The sequence below is a fragment of the Artibeus jamaicensis genome, unplaced genomic scaffold (genome assembly GCF_021234435.1).
Source record: "Artibeus jamaicensis isolate MK-2021 breed Jamaican fruit bat unplaced genomic scaffold, CSHL_Jam_final contig_585, whole genome shotgun sequence".
In the NCBI taxonomy this organism is placed as follows: domain Eukaryota; kingdom Metazoa; phylum Chordata; class Mammalia; order Chiroptera; family Phyllostomidae; genus Artibeus; species Artibeus jamaicensis.
Window position 1 is genome coordinate 13,189,245 of NW_026521894.1, and position 21,788 is coordinate 13,211,032.

The 21,788-nt window shown below is 39.7% G+C and overlaps 1 protein-coding gene across 1 annotated transcript in view; it reads left to right on the top strand.

Annotated features, from left to right (window-relative positions):
• HEPHL1 (hephaestin like 1) overlaps positions 1-21,788 on the top strand; it is a 65,170-nt gene that overhangs the window by 42,719 nt on the left and 663 nt on the right. Inside the window, exons 13-18 of the mRNA XM_037154065.2 lie at positions 2,578-2,717; positions 5,185-5,325; positions 10,893-10,999; positions 14,906-15,128; positions 16,351-16,490; positions 21,432-21,594. Coding sequence (XP_037009960.2) covers positions 2,578-2,717; positions 5,185-5,325; positions 10,893-10,999; positions 14,906-15,128; positions 16,351-16,490; positions 21,432-21,594 — 914 coding nt within the window. The remainder of the gene's footprint in view (positions 1-2,577; positions 2,718-5,184; positions 5,326-10,892; positions 11,000-14,905; positions 15,129-16,350; positions 16,491-21,431; positions 21,595-21,788) is intronic.

Here is a 21,788-nt window from a genome sequence, read left to right on the forward strand (position 1 = left end):
TGTCCTGGCCAGCACACATGGGACCTGAAAGCTTTTCCCTGGGGCTTCCTAAGAACACACTAGGAAAGCCTGAGGCTCCCAAAGGGCAACTAATGAGACCATGTCAGGGTCTGTGCAGTGGGAGGGAATTTGAAAACAGAGGTTTAATTGCTATAGAGAAATAAAATTGTATTCCTAGTATTCCTGAGCTTATGGACTGATATGCGGGTAGTTAACTAATCTGGGATTCAAGATAATAACTACCATTTATTGAGCACCCACCACGATCCAGGCATTTTGCTAGGGCTTTGATGAACTCTGGTATGACCCTCACAACACACTTGACCCATCTGATCACCCTTGGCCCAGTATCACGCATGACACCCTAGACAGATAATGATAGAGCAGGCACTTACATTAAGCAGGGGCTAAATACCTGTCTGACACAGTGCTTTACAGATGTTATCTTGTACAGTCCTCACACCAATCCTGAGAGCTAGGTGCGTTAATATCACTACATCTGCAGGAAAAGAAATCTGGAAAGGAGCTGAGCATGGCTCCAGAGTCCGTGCTTGTCACCACAGTGTTACTAGAACTCCTGGAAAATAAAAATAGAAAAAAATTCCCTTCCCTTGGAAAACATACAGTGTAGGGCAGAAGGTATATATGCATCTGTTAAATGCCTGCTGTGTGTTGTGCATTGTGCAAAGTGCTGGTGAAACAGTGCTGAGAAGGGCAGACAGGGTACTTTTCCATACAGACGTCATGGTCCACGGGGAAGACGTTAGGACCAGCATACTGAGTGAGGCAATGACTGGAAGAGGGGAGTGCAGAGTGCAGCAGGAGAGCAAGGCAGGAGTGCATAGCTCCATCTGGGGGGAAGGTGGGATAAGGTGAGTGATTGGGAATAGCTTCTAGGAGGAAGGAGTCTTTGACCTGGAACACAAGGACTAAACAAAATGAAGTGGTAGGAATCGTGCCCTTGGCAGAGGCAAGAGCACACGGAAGGCCCAGAGACAGGGAGGGGCACATGGTACTGAAGAGATGTGGTATTTAGAATGACCCAGGCACAGAGTGGGCCGGGGCCAGTGAGGGGAAACAAGCATGGAGGCTGGCAGAGGCGGCTAGCAAAGTGGTGGAGAGAGAGATGCAATTGGAGGAGTTTGGCAATGGGTAGTCGTAAGAAGGCTTTCCACAAGGACCAGCTTGGTCGAATTTATTGTTTAAGAATGCTGCCTGCAGGGTCGAGAGTAGAGGAAGGGGAGGAAGTGCAGGTGGCAGGGAGAATGATTAGGAATAATTCCAGTCATTGCAGGCGAGTGATGGTGTCTTAGACTTGAGTGTGGACAGTTTCACATGAGAGATGGGAGTATGTGAGATACACTATATTTTAAAGACTGAGATTTTTTTTCCCTTTTTTGTAATGGTCTATCTTGTTGATAGATTAAATGTACAGTCAGTCTTCATTATTGGTGGGTTCCATGTTTGCGTCTGTTCACTAAAATTTATTTGTCTCCCCTAAATCAATTCTTGGGGTGCTTTTGTGACCATTTGCAGTACTCATAAAGCGGCAACAATTTTCTGTCACCTGATATGTGTGTTCCCAGCTGAGGTCAAACAAAGCATTGCTCTGCCTCCTTGTGTCTGATCTCATACTGTGAACAAATGTTCTTCTTGTGGCTTATTTAGTGCCATTCTTTTTTTGCATTTTTGTGTTTTTTGTTGGTGATTTAGCTGTTTAAAATGCCCCCCAACGTAGTGCTGTCTAGTGTTTGAGTGCTCAAGAGGCCTTATAGAGGAAATGCATGTATTAGACAAGCTTCCTGCAGGCATGAGTTATAAAATCCATGTTAATGAATCAGAAGTATATATTAAATAAGATGTCTTTAAGCAGAAACACACATAAAATGAAGTAATATATTGATCTGTTGATGAAAATATTGTGGCTAGAAGTTAGACAGAATCTAACCCTATATTTTCACCAGAAACAGTGGTTTAATATTTGCTAATTCAGTGTTTGTGATGATTCTCTAGAACATAATTACTGGATTAACAAGAATCGACTGTATCTATATTTCTACATGGGCATATGCACAAACACAAACCAGAGACATTCTTGAGATCTTTCCAAGAACGCCTAACAAGTGGGGAACCCTAACAAGGCACAGAATGATGACACATACAACTGGAGGAACGCAGGGTAGTAGAGTGTGGGTATTTGCGCCTATGGCCATGTGTGCAACATTGGTTAATCCCAAGAAGAGAAGTACATACAACCTTAGGGGCCCTTAGGAGTCTCTAACTAAGACTGGCCCTATTCATCGCCCAGCAGGGCTGAGAGCAGTGGTTCCATGGTTCCCAAGAGTGGGCCATGGACTAGTGCTGGGCTGCCCACAGCAGAACCTCCTGAACACGTTCAAATGCATATTGGGCGCCCCACACCTAGACAGCCTGGTGCAACAGGCCAGTTCCCCAGGGAAATGCTGATCACAGGTGGGTTTAGAAAGCACTGCCCCATAGTAACCCTGAATCACTCAGAAGCACTCAAGGTCTTTCTAGCATCTGACAACTTTCATTTCTGCTGCTTCTGATTTGCAGACATGGAGATATATTTATGAACCACACTGAAAACTGGATTGGCTCTCAGTACAAGAAGGTGGTTTACAGGGAATACACCAATGGAGAATTTGTGGAGATCAAAGCCCGGCCACCGCGAGAGCAACACTTGGAACTGCTGGGTATGGCACAGACAGCAGCTCACACATGCATGCATGCACATACACACACAAACACACACACAAGTTCATTAGACTTACACCTGGGAATGGAGGAAAGGAACAGAGTAGCCCGACTGCATTCAGCCAAGTGCAACCTCTTCCTGTTCTCCCGTTTTCAGGGAACATGCTGTGTGCTCACCCCATCCAAAGAATAGTCATAGTAAGACTTCCAGATAACACCCAGCAGGAATCCATATCATCAGGGCAGTCTAACCTGTCTCTTGCCCTGAAGTTCTTTTTCTACTCCTCTGCTGAGCCAGGAAATTTTAATTTAATGCCTCAGAACAGCAGGCTGAGTCTTTGCATAACCTAAGTTCCTTGATTATTCATGCACAGGACCATAACAACACACATAAAAATAATGGTGACAAAAGAGGAAGCCCTTATGTGAGCAGGGTGCTAAGGATGAAAGGCTTGGTTTTGGTTTGGGAGGCACTAACTCATGGGCTTCTCAGACCCACTCTGCCTGTCTGATGCCCTGGGCTACCTGACCTGGCAGTCAAATAAACTCTTCCCGACTTCCTTCCCCCTTTTCTCCATCTGAAGCTCACCAAACCTGATTTCACCGTGAGAATGAGGTGTTAAAGCAGAGGGCAAATCTAGATGACTTTCTCAAAATCTGTTCCCCTTTTTAAATACACAGGGTAACTTATGTACAGAATATGGCTTTACACAGTGCTTATGTGAAGAATTTGACTTGACACAACTGCTAGCTTCTTAAATTACTAAATGCCCCACCCACCTACAGCATACCTTCACTATTAATAACGGACACACAAGCTTGTCACACTAAATGAAGTCAGCCCCAGTGGGAAAGTCCCTCCTTCTGAGATGTGTGTGTGTCAACTGAGCTCTGAAGAGAAGGTACTGGTCCTCCCAAGGGGGCTGGGTCGCCCCTCAAAGAGCCCCCTTTGGTCTGCTCTGTAACATGAAATAACCGAGTGGTTCCATCAGAGGCGAGCCCAGCAGCCCTTCAGCCAGGAGAGCAGGAGGCCTATTAACTCATTTCTGCCGCTCAGGGAGAGGCCTGCACTCCTGCAGTTACAAAGGGCACAAGGCAGGCACATTACTGCTCATTACTGCTCCCTGTGACCTAGCAGGTCATGAGTCAGAAAGCATTTGCTGTAACTCACCAGTGCAGCAAGGCCTGTGCAATTTAAGTGGTATGGATATATAAGTAGTGGTTTTCATTGATTCACACAGATGCCACTATCTGTAATTATACCCAAACTTACTGTTTAAAAACATGCCTAGAAATTTCCAGCTTTATCGTTTTAAAAAGAGCATTTTTAAACACTTTCTGATTCAGACTATTTCCTTCCAAAGATAATAATACTGAAAAATAGGGGTTTTTTTAGGGCTTCAGTGATCTTTTTCAAAAAAGCAATTAAAATCATGATCTGAATCAGTAATGAATGGAAGGATGTGGTGAGGCCCCTGCCATGAGCATAACTCGCTATGAATGTGGAATGCAATAGATGCTCAAGAATGTGAATGAATAGGCAACAGGTCTGAGGTGCTTCCCAAATGGGAGTCTGTTTCCAACCCCCTCAAGGCAGTGCCCCCAGGTGACCGCTGTGTGTGAAGTGCTCTGTCAGTGTGGTGCATGGGCTGGGCGAGCTGCATGTGCCACTTTCTGGGCACCGAGAGGTGAAAGGCACCTGGCATGAATGACGCACATCCCACAGTCATGCTGGCACAGGCTTCTCCAGTGGGTGCAGAACTATTTCCACTGACACACAGCTGGGTGCTTATAATAAAAGTGCGTGCATATGAGGAACTGAAAAGAGACATCTCATCAAGTAACTGAATACTGAGAAACGGCATTGGACATGCATGAGTGAAATCACTGCATAGATCATAAATCGGTATATAAATGTTTTAATTTTGTTTTTTTGAATCCCTTTTATGCACACATTATTTTATTGGATTATCATCATCATAAATCTATTCACCAGATAGTAAGCGATCTCCGACTTAACAAAGATTACATGCAAGGAGATTACAACTGAAAGTCTTCATATCACGGATATGGATTTTCCCGGGGATTATGTCTAAGCAGTAGTAGAAATTTACACATTTATTACTGTATTTTAATGCACTGAAATAAGCACTGTACATACATTATCTTATTTAATCCTATGGGAAAGGTGCAATCAAACCCATTTAACAGAGGAGAAAGTTGAGACTCGGGCAAGCCTTGACTACAAGGCTTCTCTAATAAGTGAAGAAGGCAGGATTTGGACCCAAATTGGTTCAATTGCCAAAATGACACGCTATTTAATACTACATATGTGGCCCTCTAAAGAAAAGACACTAATGAAGAAATCAACATTTGTTTTATTTTGCCAAATACTACCTACATTTAAATTACATAAGTGTTGAAAAGAGCAATGATAATGCACACAGACCTGTGTTCTGCCTTTAGGCCCAATGATGCATGCTGAGGTGGGGGACTCTATCCTGATCATATTTAAGAACAAAGCCAATCGGCCCTATTCCATCTCAGCCCACGGTGTGGAGAACACAGACAGGGGCAAGCGACTTCAAGTGCCCATGACAAAGCCAGGTAAGTTACCGCCGAGTTCTGCTTTGTCCTGATGAGGACACCAGACTCAACTCTTTTCTGATCTCTGAAGAGCCTTGAAGATCTCATATTAAATGTTAATGTGTTCCTGCTATCACCTAATCCCTCCCGATGTGAGATCATCATTCATCCAATGACCAAATGTTAATGGAGGTCCTAGGGTCCATTAGGGACCTAAAAACTTACTAAAACATGTAACAATAGCTAACATACATTGAGTGTTAACCCTATGCCAGGTGCTGTGCTTCATATTAGAAAAAAAAAAGATTGCCGTTCGATTCCTAGTCAGGGCACATGCCTGTGTTGCAGGCCAGGTCCCAGCAGGGAACACACGAGAGGCAACCATACATTGATATTTCTCTCCCTCTCTCCTTCCCTTCCCATCTAAAGATAAATAAATAATAATAATAAAAAAATATTTTTTAAAAAAACCTCATTTATCTTCATAGTAACTCAGTAACTAACAATATTTTATTAAATCTAATGCCATTGATTATAATGTCCATCATTATTTTGTTTCTTTTTATTAAATTTTATTGATTATGCCATTACAGTTGTTCTATTCCCCCCTTCATTCCCCTCCACCCTGCACACCCCTCCTCCATGATTCCCCCCTTTAGTTTATGACCATGTGTCTCAAATTCTTTAGATTCTGTATTTTCCCTACTATTCTTGCCCCCCCACCTATTTTCTATCCACTGTCTATGCTACTTATTCTCTGTACCTTCTACCCCTCTTCTCTTCCTCCCACTCCCCTGTTGCTAACCCTCCATGAGATCTTCATTTCTATGGTTCCACTCCTGATCTAGCTGTCCTGTTAGTTTGCTTTTGTTTTAGGTGTGGTTGTTAATAACTCTGAGTTTGCTGTCCTTTCACTGTTCATGTGTTTTTTAACTTCTTTTTCTTAGGTAAGTCCCTTTAACATTTCATATAATAAGGGCTTGATGATGATGAACTCCTTGAATTTCATCTTATCTGAGAAGCACTTTATCTGTCCTTCCATTCTAAATGAAAGCTTTGCTGGATAGAGCAACCTTGGTTGTAGGTTTTTGGATTTCATGACTTGGAATACCTCTTTCCAGCCCCTTCTTGCCTGTAAGGTCTCTTTTGAGAAATCAGCTGACAGTCTGATGGGAACTCCTTTGTAGGTGACTGTCCCCTTATCTCTTGCTGCTTCTAGAATTCTCTCCTTCATTTTAATCTTGGCTAATGTAATGATGATGTGCCTTGGTGTGTTCCTTCTTGGGTCCAACTTCTTTGAGACTCTCTGAGCTTCCTGAATTTCCTGGTATTCTATTTCCTTTGCCAGATTGGGGAAATTCTCCTTTATTATTTGTTAAAATAAGTTTTCCACTCATGGCTGTTTCTCTTCCCCTTCTGGTACCCCTATAATTCAGATTTGGAGCATTTAAAGATGTCCTGGAGTTTCCTAATCTTCTCCTCATTTTTTTGAATTGTTTTTTCATATTTTTTGTTTGGTCCTTTTTTTCTTCCTTATGGTCCACTCCCTTGATTTGAATCCCAGTTTCCTTTCCATTACTATTGGTTTCCTGTGTATTTCCCTTCATTTCAATTAGTTTAGCCTTCATATGTTCCTCTAATGTGTGACTAAAATCAACCAGTTCTGTGAGCATCCTGTTCACCAGTGTTTTGAACTGTGCATCTGAAAGTTTGGCTATTTCTTCATCACTTAGAATTATGGGCTCTGAGGCTTTGAATTCTTCTTGAGCCATGTTTGGTCTGTTTGCGCCCAGTACGTATGAGGAGGGGAGCCTTAGGTGTTCACCAAGGCAGGGCCGCCCAGGTCGCTGAGTTGTGACGTTGTATGTGGGGGCGGGGTCAGAGCACGGCAATAGCGGTCCCCTCTGCTCCTTCCCGCTGCTGGTGTCTGCATGTTCTGTCTCAATGCTCATTTCTTTGCTGGTTTATCTGCACGTGAATGTGTGACCGTGGTCAGCCTGCTGCCTTGTGCCCTCACTGGGTCTGCCGGCCGCAACCCCACGCCTGGGATCCGCCAACCGCGGCCCACGCCTGGGTTGGTCTGACTGGGTTTTCCTGCACAGCCATGCTCTGCCAGTTGCTGGCTCCGGCCCTCTTACCAGTCTGGCTGAAGGGTTCCTTGTTGTTGGACTTCCATATAGTTCAATTTTCTGTTTTGGTTGAATATTTTGTTACTAAAATTTTTTGTCTTTAAACTTGGTTGTGTGAGAAGGTACAGTGTTTCCACCTATGCCTCCATCTTGGCTGAAGTTCTGTTTTATGTTTTTAAAAAAAGGAAAAATAGGCTGCCAATTAAACTGTGGCATGCCACTGATTGAAAAATACATCCTGACTTCAGTTATATTAAATTGCGAAAAATGTTCATCTTATAATTGATGAAGTATGGTATTATGTCCATTTAACAGACAGCAAAAGCACAGAGGAATAAAGAACTTGACAAGTTCATACATTCGTAGCCAGGAAGCCCCTGTTCGTTTGACTTCAGAACCTCAAGTCTTAACCACACATTTCTCTCGAGATACTTCAAATGTGGTTGTAAGAAAAAAAGACAAACAAGATGAATCATTTCAGTAGTAGTGTGGGTTTTACATACTGAAATTCTAAGTGGTGAAGAATTTCAAGAATATGTCTGGATGTGTTTACAAAAGTGTCATAGAAGGAAACTACATGAAGACTGATTGATTAGTTAGGAGTCCTTAGGAAAAGGAGTAATTAGGTAAAGCTTTACACAGGGGGTAGAGATCCAGTTGAGTTTTGAAAGATGCACCGAAGGGAGAGAAGATCTCATCATTTAAGCAGCTTCCCATCACATTTATACAGTTGTAATGTGGTTGTAATAACTGTGAAGAACCACTGTGACCTTGAGTTAGAAACTGACAGCAACCATAGGTATAATTACAAGGGAGTTATATTCCATTTTACTTCTTATGCATAGTAACATTATAATACTTAACACTGTAGTAATTACAGTAAGAGTGATATGAACTTCAAAAAGTTAAAGATGTGAAAAAGAAGAAAAGAAAGCAATCCCATACATCACTGGAAAAAGTGAGCGAGGTACCTCTACAAGGATGGGGTTAGGAGAAGGAGAATCTTCACCCACCACTATTCCAACCTCTGCCACACTCACCCCACCCCAACCCTAGTAACAGAAGCCTGTGTTTTTGCTGCTTCAAGAAACTTTTCATAAACATTTTAAATGTCTATTTACAGGAAAATATTAAAGTAAACTCCTGCATATCCTTACAATAGACTATCGTGCCGCCATTAAATGATATTTAAGAAGGTTTGGGCCCTGGCCAGGTAGCTCAGTTGGTAGAGAGATCCTGATATGCCAAGGTTGCTGCTGGTCAGGGCACATAGAAGAATCAACCAATGAATGCATAAATAAGTGGAACAACAAATCTATGTTTCTCTCTCTCGTGCAAATCAATCAATCAAAGGTTTTGAATGGCATGGGAAATGCTTGTGCTGTCATGTTAAGCAAAATACAAGTATAGAAGAAAGACTCCAGGGAAATAAGCCAAAACGTTAGGAATGGTTATATCTTCGTGGTGGTATTTTGAGTAGCAGAGTGATACTTTTTTCTACTTCTTCACATTTTATTGTACTCTTTAGATTTTTATAATGTATGTGTCTTGCTTAAAGAGGGGAATGTTTTAAAATGGGTCAAAAAAGCCATTTGAATAAAATTATTCATTTTTGATGGTCGAAAGCACGTCCGAGGGGAGAAAGAAAAGTGCCAATTGGGCATCAGTGAGGCTCTGGTAGAGCTGTGGGCAAGCTGGGTGACCTGTGAGGCCGATGGGCCCTAATGTTGAGGATGAGAGGGACACACCTCCTCTGTGCCGGCTGGCCTTCAAAGAGTCCTTGATGTGAGGTTTATCAGAGTGAGGAGAAGAATGATTAGAAAGTGACAAAGGGGCATTCTTCTTACTGAAAATCAGAAGGACAGAGTCCCCACGAGGGTCTGACAGGCTGATAGGTTTGGGGGAGCCAAGAGACAGGTAGAAACTGACTTCGTGCCGAAGTCCAGGCCAACTGGACCAGAGGGATCAATCTGGGCATGCATGAGATGGCACGAGCACACTAGCACCGAAGCAAACTAAGCAGCCCCTATCAAAATTTTGTTTTTCTTTCATAATTAAATGACTCAGAAAACATTTACTGAGCCTCTTCTTTTTAGTTAGACCTGAGCTTCCTGTTAGATTGTTCCAACTTTAATAATACCGCCCCTGTAGCCAATTGTATTCAGAAAGCTAAATATCAATGGTTTATCTTGCAATTAACAAGGCATAAAGGCTATCATGAAACTTCATGGAAATTAGACCAAAATTTATATTGCTTACCCACTGGTGTATGAGCACATATGGAGCGAAAATGTAAGAATCACTTTTGTTTTGTTTTGTGGCTCACATTCAGCTATAGGTTGTTCGTTCTGATGGGTGGGGATAGGACGCAGTTCAAAACAAGATGTGGCTTTTATCTGGTACGTTTACCATGTGACTATCTTGTTAATTTGTGAATATGTTTGTGACTCCTCTGCAAGGCTCTGGATTGGCCACCAATGGTGCATAGATACAACACCTAGCAACAGGGAGTGCATACATTTGTTACTACTATATATAGAAATTAACATTATTGACTCAGTGTGAGGCTCTACCCTAGGTTTTGTTTTTTAATCCTCACCCAAGAATATGTTTATTGATTTTAGAGAGATAGGAATGGAGAGAAAGAGCAGGGGAGAAAGAGAGAGAAACATTGATCAGTTGCCTCCCTTACACACCCTGACTTGGAATCAAATCTGCAACATTTTGTTTGGACAATGCTCCCACCAATTTAGCCATCTGGCCAGAATCTACATGTTTTGTTTCACTTAATCCTCACAACAGTCTAACGCACTTTATAAGTAAGGAAACTAAAGGTCAGTGAGGTTAAGTAGCCCATCAAAGGTTGGCAAGCAGAGAGTCATCAGGTCGAGATTTGGAACTAGGTCTCTCTGATTCTTTTTGGTTCTAACTAGATCTCATCTGCCTGCACATTAAAATCACTTGCAAATCTTAAAAAAAAAAAAAAAAGATTCCAATGCCATACTCCCAGACCTCAGACACTAAGTTCATTGGTTTGGGATAAGGCCTGAGCAGTGAGAGTTTACAAAGCTTCCTGGTGATTTCGTAAGAAGCCAAGGCTGAAAGCCACAGTAACTCAAGTGATCTGGAGCATTGCTATTGGGGGAGAGACATGAAATTTGAGGGGGGGGAAGCAGTGAGGTATAAATTAAGTCTTCATTTCCTGAATAAACATGAGTTAATAATAAAGAGAGCAACCTAGAGGGAAGGCTGTAGTCTGAAATGAAAGATCTACCACTTTGAAACTGCAGAAAGTCAAGATAGGAGTTTCATTGGAACATTTTCTAATGAAAGGGTGCTTCTTCCAAGCCATAAATGTTAACCAAAATTTACAAAGATCTGTTTGTCTATTGTCTGCTAAGCCATCTGGAATAGAGGTAACACCAGTAAATCCTTTCTATTTCTTCTCATTTGTTTCAGGAGAAATAAAGACTTACAAATGGAATGTCCCTGAAAGGTCGGGTCCAGGGCCATCTGACCCAAATTGTATTCCATGGGTTTACTATTCAACAGTAAACTTTGTGAAGGTAAGGTGGAGAGAGCAAGCAAAATGCTCACAGTGATATGGCTTTGAGTTAGCTACTAAGTCTTCACAACTCTGGCAGGTATATGTGAAGAGATGTCAGGGTTTAGAGTAAGGGTCTCAAACTATGGCCAGGCCCATTTCTTTACATTTTTTTATGGTTGAGTTGAGAAGCTGTAAAAGAATCAGTATAGCCGACAATGTAAAAAAAATACTTACTATCTGGCGCTTTGCAGAAAAGAAAAATTTGTTGGCTCTTACTCTTAAGAGTGTGTGTGTGGGGGGGGGACAAATAAAACCCCAATGTTTCAATCACCAAATTTAGAAGTTACAAAGTAGTTTGAAGCAAAGAGGTTATATAAATAAATAACCATAAAATAAAAAATATTTTAATATAATCTATACCATGGTTTTTGATGCATGCAATCCATCCTTTTTAAAGGCATTACCACTGCTTACAGGGCTCAGGAAAAGAAAGCACAGGCCAAACATAGTAACTGAAACTACAGACCATTGGAATAATAAATAGGCTAACTTTATATAGAAATGAAAGGTAAAGATTCACTATTGTTTGAGTCAGAGATGTATATGCTAAAACAAATAGTCTTTAATTATATGTCATAAATCAAAGTCCAAACTAAAGTCATGTGTAATGGAAAATGTAAGTATTGCCCATTACTTAAAAAGTAAAAATTAAGTTTCGGCCAAGATGGAGGCATAGGTAGAAACCCTTTGCTTCCTTGCACAACCGAAAGGAGGATACCAACCAATCTGAAATCAATAAACATCCAAAAGCACCAGAAAATCAAACTGCATGGAAATCCAACAACCAAGGAATTAAAGAAAAAATTAACCAGAACAACCAGACCCGTAAGGCAGCAGACCGCGCAGGCCAACTCAGAAAAACTGTGGCTACCACAGTTTTAAGTCAGCCTTGGGGGGTGAGGCTGGCTGCAAGCTCAGTGGGTTGTGAGGGAGGGGCTGACTTAAGGGGAAACTGAGACTCAGAGCTGACTGTGAACTACGGTGGGGGTTGCTATAATGGGAGAAACTACCAGTCTCTCTTGTTGAAAAGTGCACTGGAGATGAGTAGGCAGGCTGCACTGTTGCCTCTTCGGCCCCTCCCCAACAGGTAGTGCTGCACACAGTAAGGAGGGTTGCCCTGCCAGGAAAATACCTAAGGCCCCACCCTCTTACAATCTATCGTCTGTGCCAAGACAAAGAAATAGGGCCTGAATGAAAGAACACAGCAAAGCCTCAAAAAGAGAACTAAGCAAGGAGGAGATCACCAACCTACCTGATGGAGAATTTAAAGCCCTGGTAATAAAAACACTCACAGATCTGACTGAGCTTCGTTGAAAAATGAAAAGACAAATGAAGGATACCCAAAGTGAAATAAAGCAAAATATTCAGGAAACCAACACTGACAGAAAGGAAATCAGGACTCAAAGTAACAATTTGGAACAAAAGAAAGAAATAATCATCCATCCAGAAGAAAAGGAAGAAACAAGAATTCAAAAAAATAAGGAGAGGCTTAGGAACCTCTGGGACAACTCTAAACATTCCAATATCTGAATTATAGGGGTGCCAGAAGGAGAAGAATTACAGCAAGAAATTGAAAACTTATTTGAACAAATGATGAAGGAAAACTTCCCCAGTCTGGCAAAAAAATAGACTTCCAGGAAGTCCAGGAAGCCCAGAGAGTCCCAAAGAAGTTAGACCCAAGGAGGAACACATGAAGGCACATCATCATTAAGTTACCCAAGATTAACGATAAGAAGAGAATCCTAACGGAAGCCAGAGAAAAGAAGACAGTTACCTATACAGGAGTTCCCATTAGACTATCAGCTGATTTCTCAAAAGAAACCTTGCAGGCAAGAAGGAGCCTTCAAAATACTTCAAAAAAGTATTTGAAGTCATGAAAGGCAAGGGCCTACATCCAAGATTACTCCATCCAGCAAAATTTTCATTTAAAATGGAAGGGGAGACAAAGGTGTCCCAGATGGAGTCACGTTAAAGGAGTTCAACATCACTAAGACATTATTATATGAAACATTAAAGGTACTTCTCTAAGATAAAGAAGATCAAAAATATGAACAGTAAAATGACAACAAACTCACAACTATCAACAAATGAACTTAAAAGAAAATCAATGAAAATAAAAACTAAGCAAACAACTAGAATAGGAACAGGATCATAGAAATGGAGATCACATGGAGGGTTATCAGTGGGGAAGGAGGGCAGGGAATGGGGGAAAAGGTACAGGGAATAAGTAGCATAAATAGTAGGTAGAAAATAGACAGGGGGAAGTTAAGAATAGTATAGGAAATGGAGAAGCCAGAGAACTTATATGTACAACCCATGGACATGAACTAAAAAGGGGGGATGCTGGAGGATTGGAGGGGGGATGAAGGGGGAAAATTGGAAAAACTGTAATAGCATAATCAATAAAAAAATTTTTAAAGTAAAACCTTCCTATTAAATATTACATGGCTGCATTAATGTCCTTGGTTTGTACTGGACAGTTCAGGAGTTACAGAGCGACATACAACACACTTCAAAAAACAGTTTTATATTTTGGAATTATGAGAAATGCACACTTATTTCTTTAATTCTTTGTACATCCCTACAAATATTTATTGAACACTTGTGATTGCAAATGACTCTACCAAGTACTATGACCAACGCAAATATTCTTGTCTTAAAGAAACTTATAATCTTTGGGGGAAATAGCACAGTACACACTCATAATTGTAACAAAATTCTGAATCTGGTGAGTTCCATAGGAGTACAGGGAAATGAAAGTCTAGGAAGAGAAAGCATTGTGAACAAGGCCAAAACAAGGAAAGTAGATGTGTTTGGGAAATGTTGAGAATCCCATTTAGCCAAATGGGTAATTCAGAAAGCAGTAGAGGAGCTTAAACTGGAGAAACCCATTGAGGGAGCTCATGATGGGTTTAGGCACCTGCCCAGGATTTACATTCTATTCAGCAGGCCATGGAGATTCACTGGGGACTTCTAGATATGGGAGTGATGAGATTAATCTGATGGCAGTCAACCAGAGGGCTGGAGGTGAGGGGAGGTGACCAGAGACCAGAGAGGAGCCAAGTTCTAGTCCAGGGTGAAGGAGTAATCTCCTACACTAGCAGGGTGGCAGACAGAGTGGAAAGGAAGTTGCAGAATGGAGAGGCATGGTGAGGGGAAAAGAAAAGTAAGATTTGACAGCAAATGAGATGGGACAAAGTGAGGAAGAAAGAGGAATTAAACACTGAAATCAAGTTTTCTGATCTAAATGACAGGTAATATCATAGCACTTTTAATAGAAATAGAGAATTCAGGAGAAGGAATGGTTTGAGAGAAATAATAAAAGTCCACTTTGAAAATGCTTTGCAAATTTAATTGTTGCAGGAGGAATATCTAAGTAGGAAGTTGGAAATGTGGGAATTTTCCCTCAAGGGAAAGTTTGGGCTAGACAACTTAGCATGGAGGTTATTGATGGTCCTGTATCATTTGCTACTTACCTGGTTCACTGTTACCCATAAGAAGTGGAATATAAGCATCTGTACATAGCTACAAAAACAGACTCACTTTAAAAGCCAATAGAAAAGTAGAAACAAGCGTTCATTTATTATTCACTGCATATTTATTGACCACCTTTTACATACTAAACACAAAACTATCTCTGGAGATGCAGTGATAAGTGAGGGACACAGCCTCACTCTCAAGGAGCTTACACTGTAGCAAATTTTTAGGGATACTCCTAAATTTTCACAAAGAGCACCCTGCTCTTTCAGGGCTTCTTAGTACTCAGTTTGTATTCAGTCTTTTTACTATGACTCTCTTACAAGCACTTAATCTGTGTTATTAAATTATTTAACGTCTCTTCTAATTCAGTTTTATTTTCTTTCAGGATACATACAGTGGTTTGATGGGTCCTCTGATTATATGCAGAGAAGGAGTGTTGAATGAAAAAGGAAGAAGAAGTGATGTTGATTATGAATTTGCTCTCTTGTTTTTGGTATTTAATGAGAATGAATCTTGGTATCTGGATGACAATATTAAGAAGTATCTCAATAAAGATCCACGAGATTTTAAGCACACTGATGATTTTGAGGAGAGCAACAGAATGCATGGTATATCATGCACATGATTTGAAAAGAAAACCTTATGAGAGATGCTCGTAGAAGTCTCTTTAATTGTAGGAGGTGCCCCAGCTCAGAGGCACCTGGACTGAAGCAGGTCCTCTGTACCTGCCAGCAAGGTCCAGCCATGCTGTGGACCAGCTGTTTTAGGGAGTTCTGCCTCTGAATGCTGAGATCCCTAAATTATAAGGCTGTGAAGTAATCCCTTAAAGATGAATCATCACTTATTGGTATATTTCTCCAGAAATATATCATAACTTCTAATTGATCAAATTTAAGTGCCTGGTTTAACCATTTCTGGGACATAAAATACCATCACCAAATTTCTGTTTTAATGTGTCTGTGTTATTTAATTCTATGTAATTTAAGGTAGTTTTTTTTTAAGTGGGGGTAACATGTTTAATTTGACACATATGCACTCTCTCACCAAGATCTACTTTTGACCAAAAGTGTAATAAAAGATAGGCTTAGCCCAAGGTCATAAAGCTGGTTAATTGCTAACATAAATCAGAATTAGCCTGATCTCTGACTCAGCTACTCTTTCCCCTACCAACTTTGCTTCCCTCTCCTAAAAGTTTCTTAGAATGCTGTTTTTAGTGAACGTAACTCTTTTGGTCATGTCATGATGCACAGAATAAAAACGTAATAGAAAGCAAAGGCGGGAAGTGCGCTGGTACATCGACACTACTTGAGCTTGCGTGGCTCACTGTGAGGTCATGGGCTCTGCTGGTGTGAAGCTTTTTGGAGAGTTGTCCAGGCTTAGAAACTTGCCCCAAGGTAGCCCTCAGAAAGTGACGTATGAAGGACAGAACTTCTAATTGGTTCAGTTATGGTATAGATGAACTTGCTTCTTTATGCTTTAGTCCACTCAGTTGTAGAATGGTATAAATCTGGCTATCTCATGAATGAGGCTGTAATCTACTCCATAAAAAGAATATATTGAATAAGCAAATAAATAAACAGCACACATTGCTACCCAAGATATAGCTTTCAAAAATAAACTGCTATTTCTCTTTCTAGCTCTCTTTGTTTAAGGATTTCCTAGTGATCTGAATTTTAGGTCTAGAGTATGAGGACATTGGTAAGTGCAAATGAGACTGTTCCATTTTCATCAGGCAGATGAGAATATTGGCGACTTAAAGATCTTCTTGCACCAGATTAATAATGAGTGTCATGTCACTAATCAAAGACTATTTTCTTTTCACCATCTTAGCTATTAATGGAAAGATTTTTGGGAATCTCCATGGCCTCATCATGAATGAAGATACAATGACAAACTGGTATTTGTTAGGAATAGGAAGTGAAGTGGATATACATACCATCCATTATCATGCTGAGAGCTTTCTTTTCAAAGTAAGTGAAAGGAAGATGCTTTGGGGGAGACATTTTGAACGAAGAAATTCAATGCATTTCCTCTGTGAAGTAAGGTTATTTGGCAGTAAGACTTGTGTGAGGGTGACCTATATTAGAGAATGGAACAGAATAATGTGATTATATCCTTCCCCTGGAGGAAATTTCTTAATATGTACATATATTTCATTGTACTAGCAAAAAAAAAAACCTCTCCAAACTTCAGGTGAGTTTTCTCATCACTTCACTTCTGCCCACTCTGCATTATGCCATCCATATCATATGTGAAAGCACCCATAGTATTTTGTCTTTTTTCCTTATCCTTCCTTTTTTCTTTCTCTTTTCTTTCCCCATTTCTTTTCTATATGATTAGCCAAAAAGAATAGCCCTATCTAGTAAAAGCTATTTTGAGCTTTGGTTTAAGCCCCAAAACTTTGTCTTGACTCCTACCCTGGGTCATATGTGGGCTTCTGCCTCTCTAGCACCTGTACCGTATGGTTGGTTCCAGCTATACAGATCACATGGGGAGCGGTTTAAAGAACAATTCTCTAGGCCCTACCCCAGGCCACTGAATCAGAATCTCCAGAAATAAGCTCCATATAGTTTGTCACCTCATGTGCTCCAGTCAGTCTACAGGAAAGTAGAATAGAGAAGAATAATCACGTCTCATCCGTGGAGAAAACCCATATTAATCCTTTTCTAGTTACACAGGAATAAACAATAATGTTTATTCCTGTTTTAAACAAACGTTTAATATCCTCTCCTCTCCGTATATTTCTTCAACATCGTTTATGGCACCAAGTATTAGCCTATAGTGATTATAGTTTTACATATTAAATGGCTATGCTCATTTTCAGAACTTGGCTTTTTTTAATTTTATTTTTCGCTTATAGTTTAATTGAATATTATTTTGTATTAGTTTCAGGTGTATAGCATAGTAGTTAGACAATCATATTTTTACAGAGTGGTCCCCCAATATTTCAAGTACCCACCTAGCACTGTACAAAGTTATTACAATATTATTGACTGTATTTCCTATGCCATATTTTATATCGTCATGGCTATTTTACAACTACCAATTTGTTCTTAATCTCTTCACCTTTTTCATCCAGTTCCCCAATACCCCTCCCCTCTGGCAACCATCATTGTAAAATTTGGCTTTTTAAACCCAAGTTTTAAAAATCATATTAAAATTTTATGTACATATAAAAATTTATTTTACATACAAATTGCATTAAGGTATAATTTATATGAATAAAATTCACCTGCTTTAGTACATAGCTTTGTTTTTAAAAACACACCCAGTGGTATAACCAATGCTAATCAAAATACAGAACAGCTCCTCCACCACCTAAAAAGTCCCTATTGCACCCTCCAGAGTCAGCTATTTCCCCATGCTTATCCCTGGCAAACATGGGTCTATTTTCTATATCTATAGCTTTACCTTTTCTAAATGTCATATAAATAGAATCATACAGTCTATAGAGTTTTAAATCTGACTTGTTTCATTTAGTATAGGCATTTGAATTGCATCCATTTTGTTTGTGTGTTAATAGTTTTTTCTGTTTGACTACTGAGTAGTATTCCATTGTATGCATATGTTACAGTTTATTTATTCATTCCTTTGTTGACAAACATTTGGGTTATTTTCAATTTTTGATAACTACAAACAACATCAGTGTAAATATTTAAGTACATTTTTTTGTGAATATAAGTCTTCATTTTCCTTGGGAAAATACCAAGGAATTAGATTGCTAGGTCATTTGGTAAGTGTATGTTTAACTTGATAGGGAATTGTCAAACTACTTTCTGCAGAGGCAGTACCATTTTTCATTCCCACCAGAAATGTATAATAATGACATTTATTACACATTCACATCAGCCTTTGTATCTTCCATTTTTATTTAATTTTTTCTTTGCTATTCTGTTAAATGTATAGTAGTAGCTCACTGTTTTTTAATATATTTTATTGATTATGCTATGACAGTTGTTCCTCTTCTTTCTTCTCTATATTGCCCTCTGCCCTGCCAACCACACTCAAGCAGGCATTCCTGCTGCTGGACACTGTATATGTCTGTCCTTTCTTGAATGCCACTGTGTTGACTACTTTAGCATGACAGTAAGTCTTAAAATCAGGTGGTGATTGTTTTGCTATTCCAGATTTTTGCCATCCCATACAAATTTTAAAAATAGCTTCAAATTAATAGAAAGTAATATTGAATGTCAACTGTAACTGAAAAACAAAAATAAAAAAGAAATATCTTGTTGATTTTTATTTAAAAAATCCTGCTGGAATTTTAATTAGTATTGCATTAAACCTATGCATTGGTAGGGGAAGAATAGCTATCTTAATATAGAGCCTTTCAATCCATAAATGTGGTATATCTAATTCTTTATATCATATTTGATTTCTCCCATCAGTCTTTTGTAGTTTTCAGCATACAAATCTTGCATATATTTTTTTCAGAATATCACTAATACTTGGATTTTGGTGATAGTATAAGTGGTATTATTTTAATTTCTAATTTTTCATTGCCAATGTGTAGAAATGTAATTGACTTTTGTATAATAGACCTCCTGCAGAAAGTTGTATCCTGCAAATTTCCTAAACCAATTCTTGTAGCTATTTGTAGATTTTTGGGAGATGGTTTCCTACATAGACAATCATGTTATCTGTGACTAGAGACAGTCTTACTTATTTTCAATCTGTATACCTTTTATTTCTTTTCTTGCCTTATTACACTGGCTAGGAGCTCTACAATAATGTCAAATATGAATAGTAAAGGTGGACAAGTTTTACTTTTAAAATTTTTTTAAAGATTTTATTTGTTTGTTTGTTTGTTTGTTTGTAGAGAGAGGAAGGGAGGGAGAGAAACATCAGTATTTGGTTGCATCTCATGCATCCCCTACTGGGCACCTGGCCCACACCCCAGATATGTGCCCTGACTGGGAATAAAACCTGCAAACCTTTTGTTCACAGGCCGGTGCTCAATCCACTGAGCCAAACCATCCAGGGCTGACTTATTTTTAATGTTAGGGGAAAAGCATTCATTCATTCGCCACTGAATATAAGTATAGCTGTATATCCTTCTATTCTTAGTTTGTTGAGGTTTTTTTTTATCATGAACTGATGTTAAATTCTGTCAAATGCTTCCTCCGAATCTATTGAGATGATCACACATTTCATTTTTAGTCTATTGATTATTTTATTTACTACATTGGTAAATTATACTGACTGATTTTCAAATGTTGAACCCATTTTTATTCCCAGGATAAACTTTACTTTGTCATAATGCAGTATCATTTTTCTTATTTCTGGACTCAATCTGCTAGTATTTCTTAAGCATTTTTGCATATATGTTTATGAAGAACACTGGTAGCATCTTTCTTTTTTTGTAAGTTGTTTGTCTGGTTTTGGTATCAGGGTAATGCTGGCCTCATAATATGAGTTTAAAGTGTTCCCTCCTCTTCTATTTTCTGGAAGTTTGTTAGCATTGGTATTACTTCTTCTCTAAATGTTTGATTAAATTTTCCAATAAAGACCTATAGGTGTGGAGCCTATTTGATAGAAGGTCTTAATATACTTTCAGTTTTTTAATAGATAACCTGAATAGTGATACTTATCTTACCTTAAGAAATTTGTCCAAACCATCTAAGTTATAGAGTTTATAAACAGCTGTTCATAATATCCCTTTATTACCCTTTTTTTAATGTCTATAAGACCTCAGTGTTGTCCCCTCTTTCATTCCTGATATTTGCAATTTCTGTCTTTCTTTTTTTCCCCTTGGTCAGTTTGTCTAGAGGTTTCTACTTGTTATGTATTGCTAGCTAACAAATGATTCCAAAACTTAATGTCCTGAAAACAATAAACACTTATTTCACAATTTCTCTGGGTCAGGAATTGGGGAATAGTTTAGCTAGCTGGTTCCAACTGAGCATCTTTCATGAGCCTACGATAAGATGCCAGCCAGCCCTGCAGTCACCAGGTTTGACTGGGGCTGGACAATCCACTTCTGAGCTCACTCACAGGACTGTTGACTGGAGGCTTCAGCTCCTCACCATGTAGGTATGGCATGGCAGCTGCCTTCCTGCAGAATGAGCAATCAAAGAGGAGAAAGCAAGAGAAAGAGTATAAAACAGAAGCCTGTCTTTTATTTATTTACTTTTTATTGTTGCTTAATTATAGTTGTCCCACTTTTTCCTCCATTGCTCTTCCCTGCCCTGCTCAACCACCCCTGCCTCTACTCCCACAGTCAATTCCCAACCCTGGTGTTCATGCCCATGAGTCCTTTATATATGTTCCTTGACTTGCCCCTTCCCCTTCTCTCCCATGTTATTTCCCTCCCCCTTCCCCTCTGGTTACTGTCAGTTTGTTCTTTATTTCCAAATCTCTAGTTCTATTTTGCTCTCATTTGTTTTGTTGATTAGATTCTACTTACAGGTGAGGTCATATGGTATTTGTCTTTTACCTTCTGGCTTATTTCACTTAACCTAATGCTGTCCAGGTCCATCCATGCAATCATGAAGGGTAGGAGCTCCTTCTTTCTTTCTGATGCATAGTATTCCATTGTGTAAATGTGCCACAGTGTTTTGATCCACTCAGTTACTGATGGGCACTTAGGATATTTCTAGCACTTGAAGCCTGTCTTTTATAACATGACTGTCTTTTATAACCTACTCTTGGAAGTAGAATGCCATCACTCCCACAATGTGCTATTGGTCTCATAGGCCAACTCACATGTAGTGTAGGAGAGTACTACAAAGGTTATGACTACTAGGAGGTAGGAATTAGTGAGGGCCATTGTCGTTGAGACTGGCTACCACAAGTTTATCAATGTTATTGATCTGTTCAAAAAAAACAGCTTTTAGTTTCTTTGATTCATCTTATATTTCTATTCTTGATTTTATTGATTTCTGTTCTTTATTATTTCCTTCTTTCTGCAGATAGATAAATCTTACCGAGAAGATGTGTATGATCTCTTTCCTGGGACCTTCCAAACTGTTGAACTATTTGCAGATCACCCAGGGACATGGCTCGTACACTGTCACGTATCTGATCATATCCATGCCGGCATGGAAACCACCTACACGGTCCTTCGGAACACAGGTATAGTGCTGTCTGCCCATGATGCCAGGTGATGGCACAGGGTTTCTTGTAGGCCCTTCAAACAAGAGGCATGGGACTCCCAAGGAGGTCAGAGTCAAGCAAGAGAGACAGACATGTAAACTGTTACCATAATAGAACATGAAACAAGACAAAATAGAGTGTAGGGCAGAGGGTTCGGTGGCAGAACGAGGAAG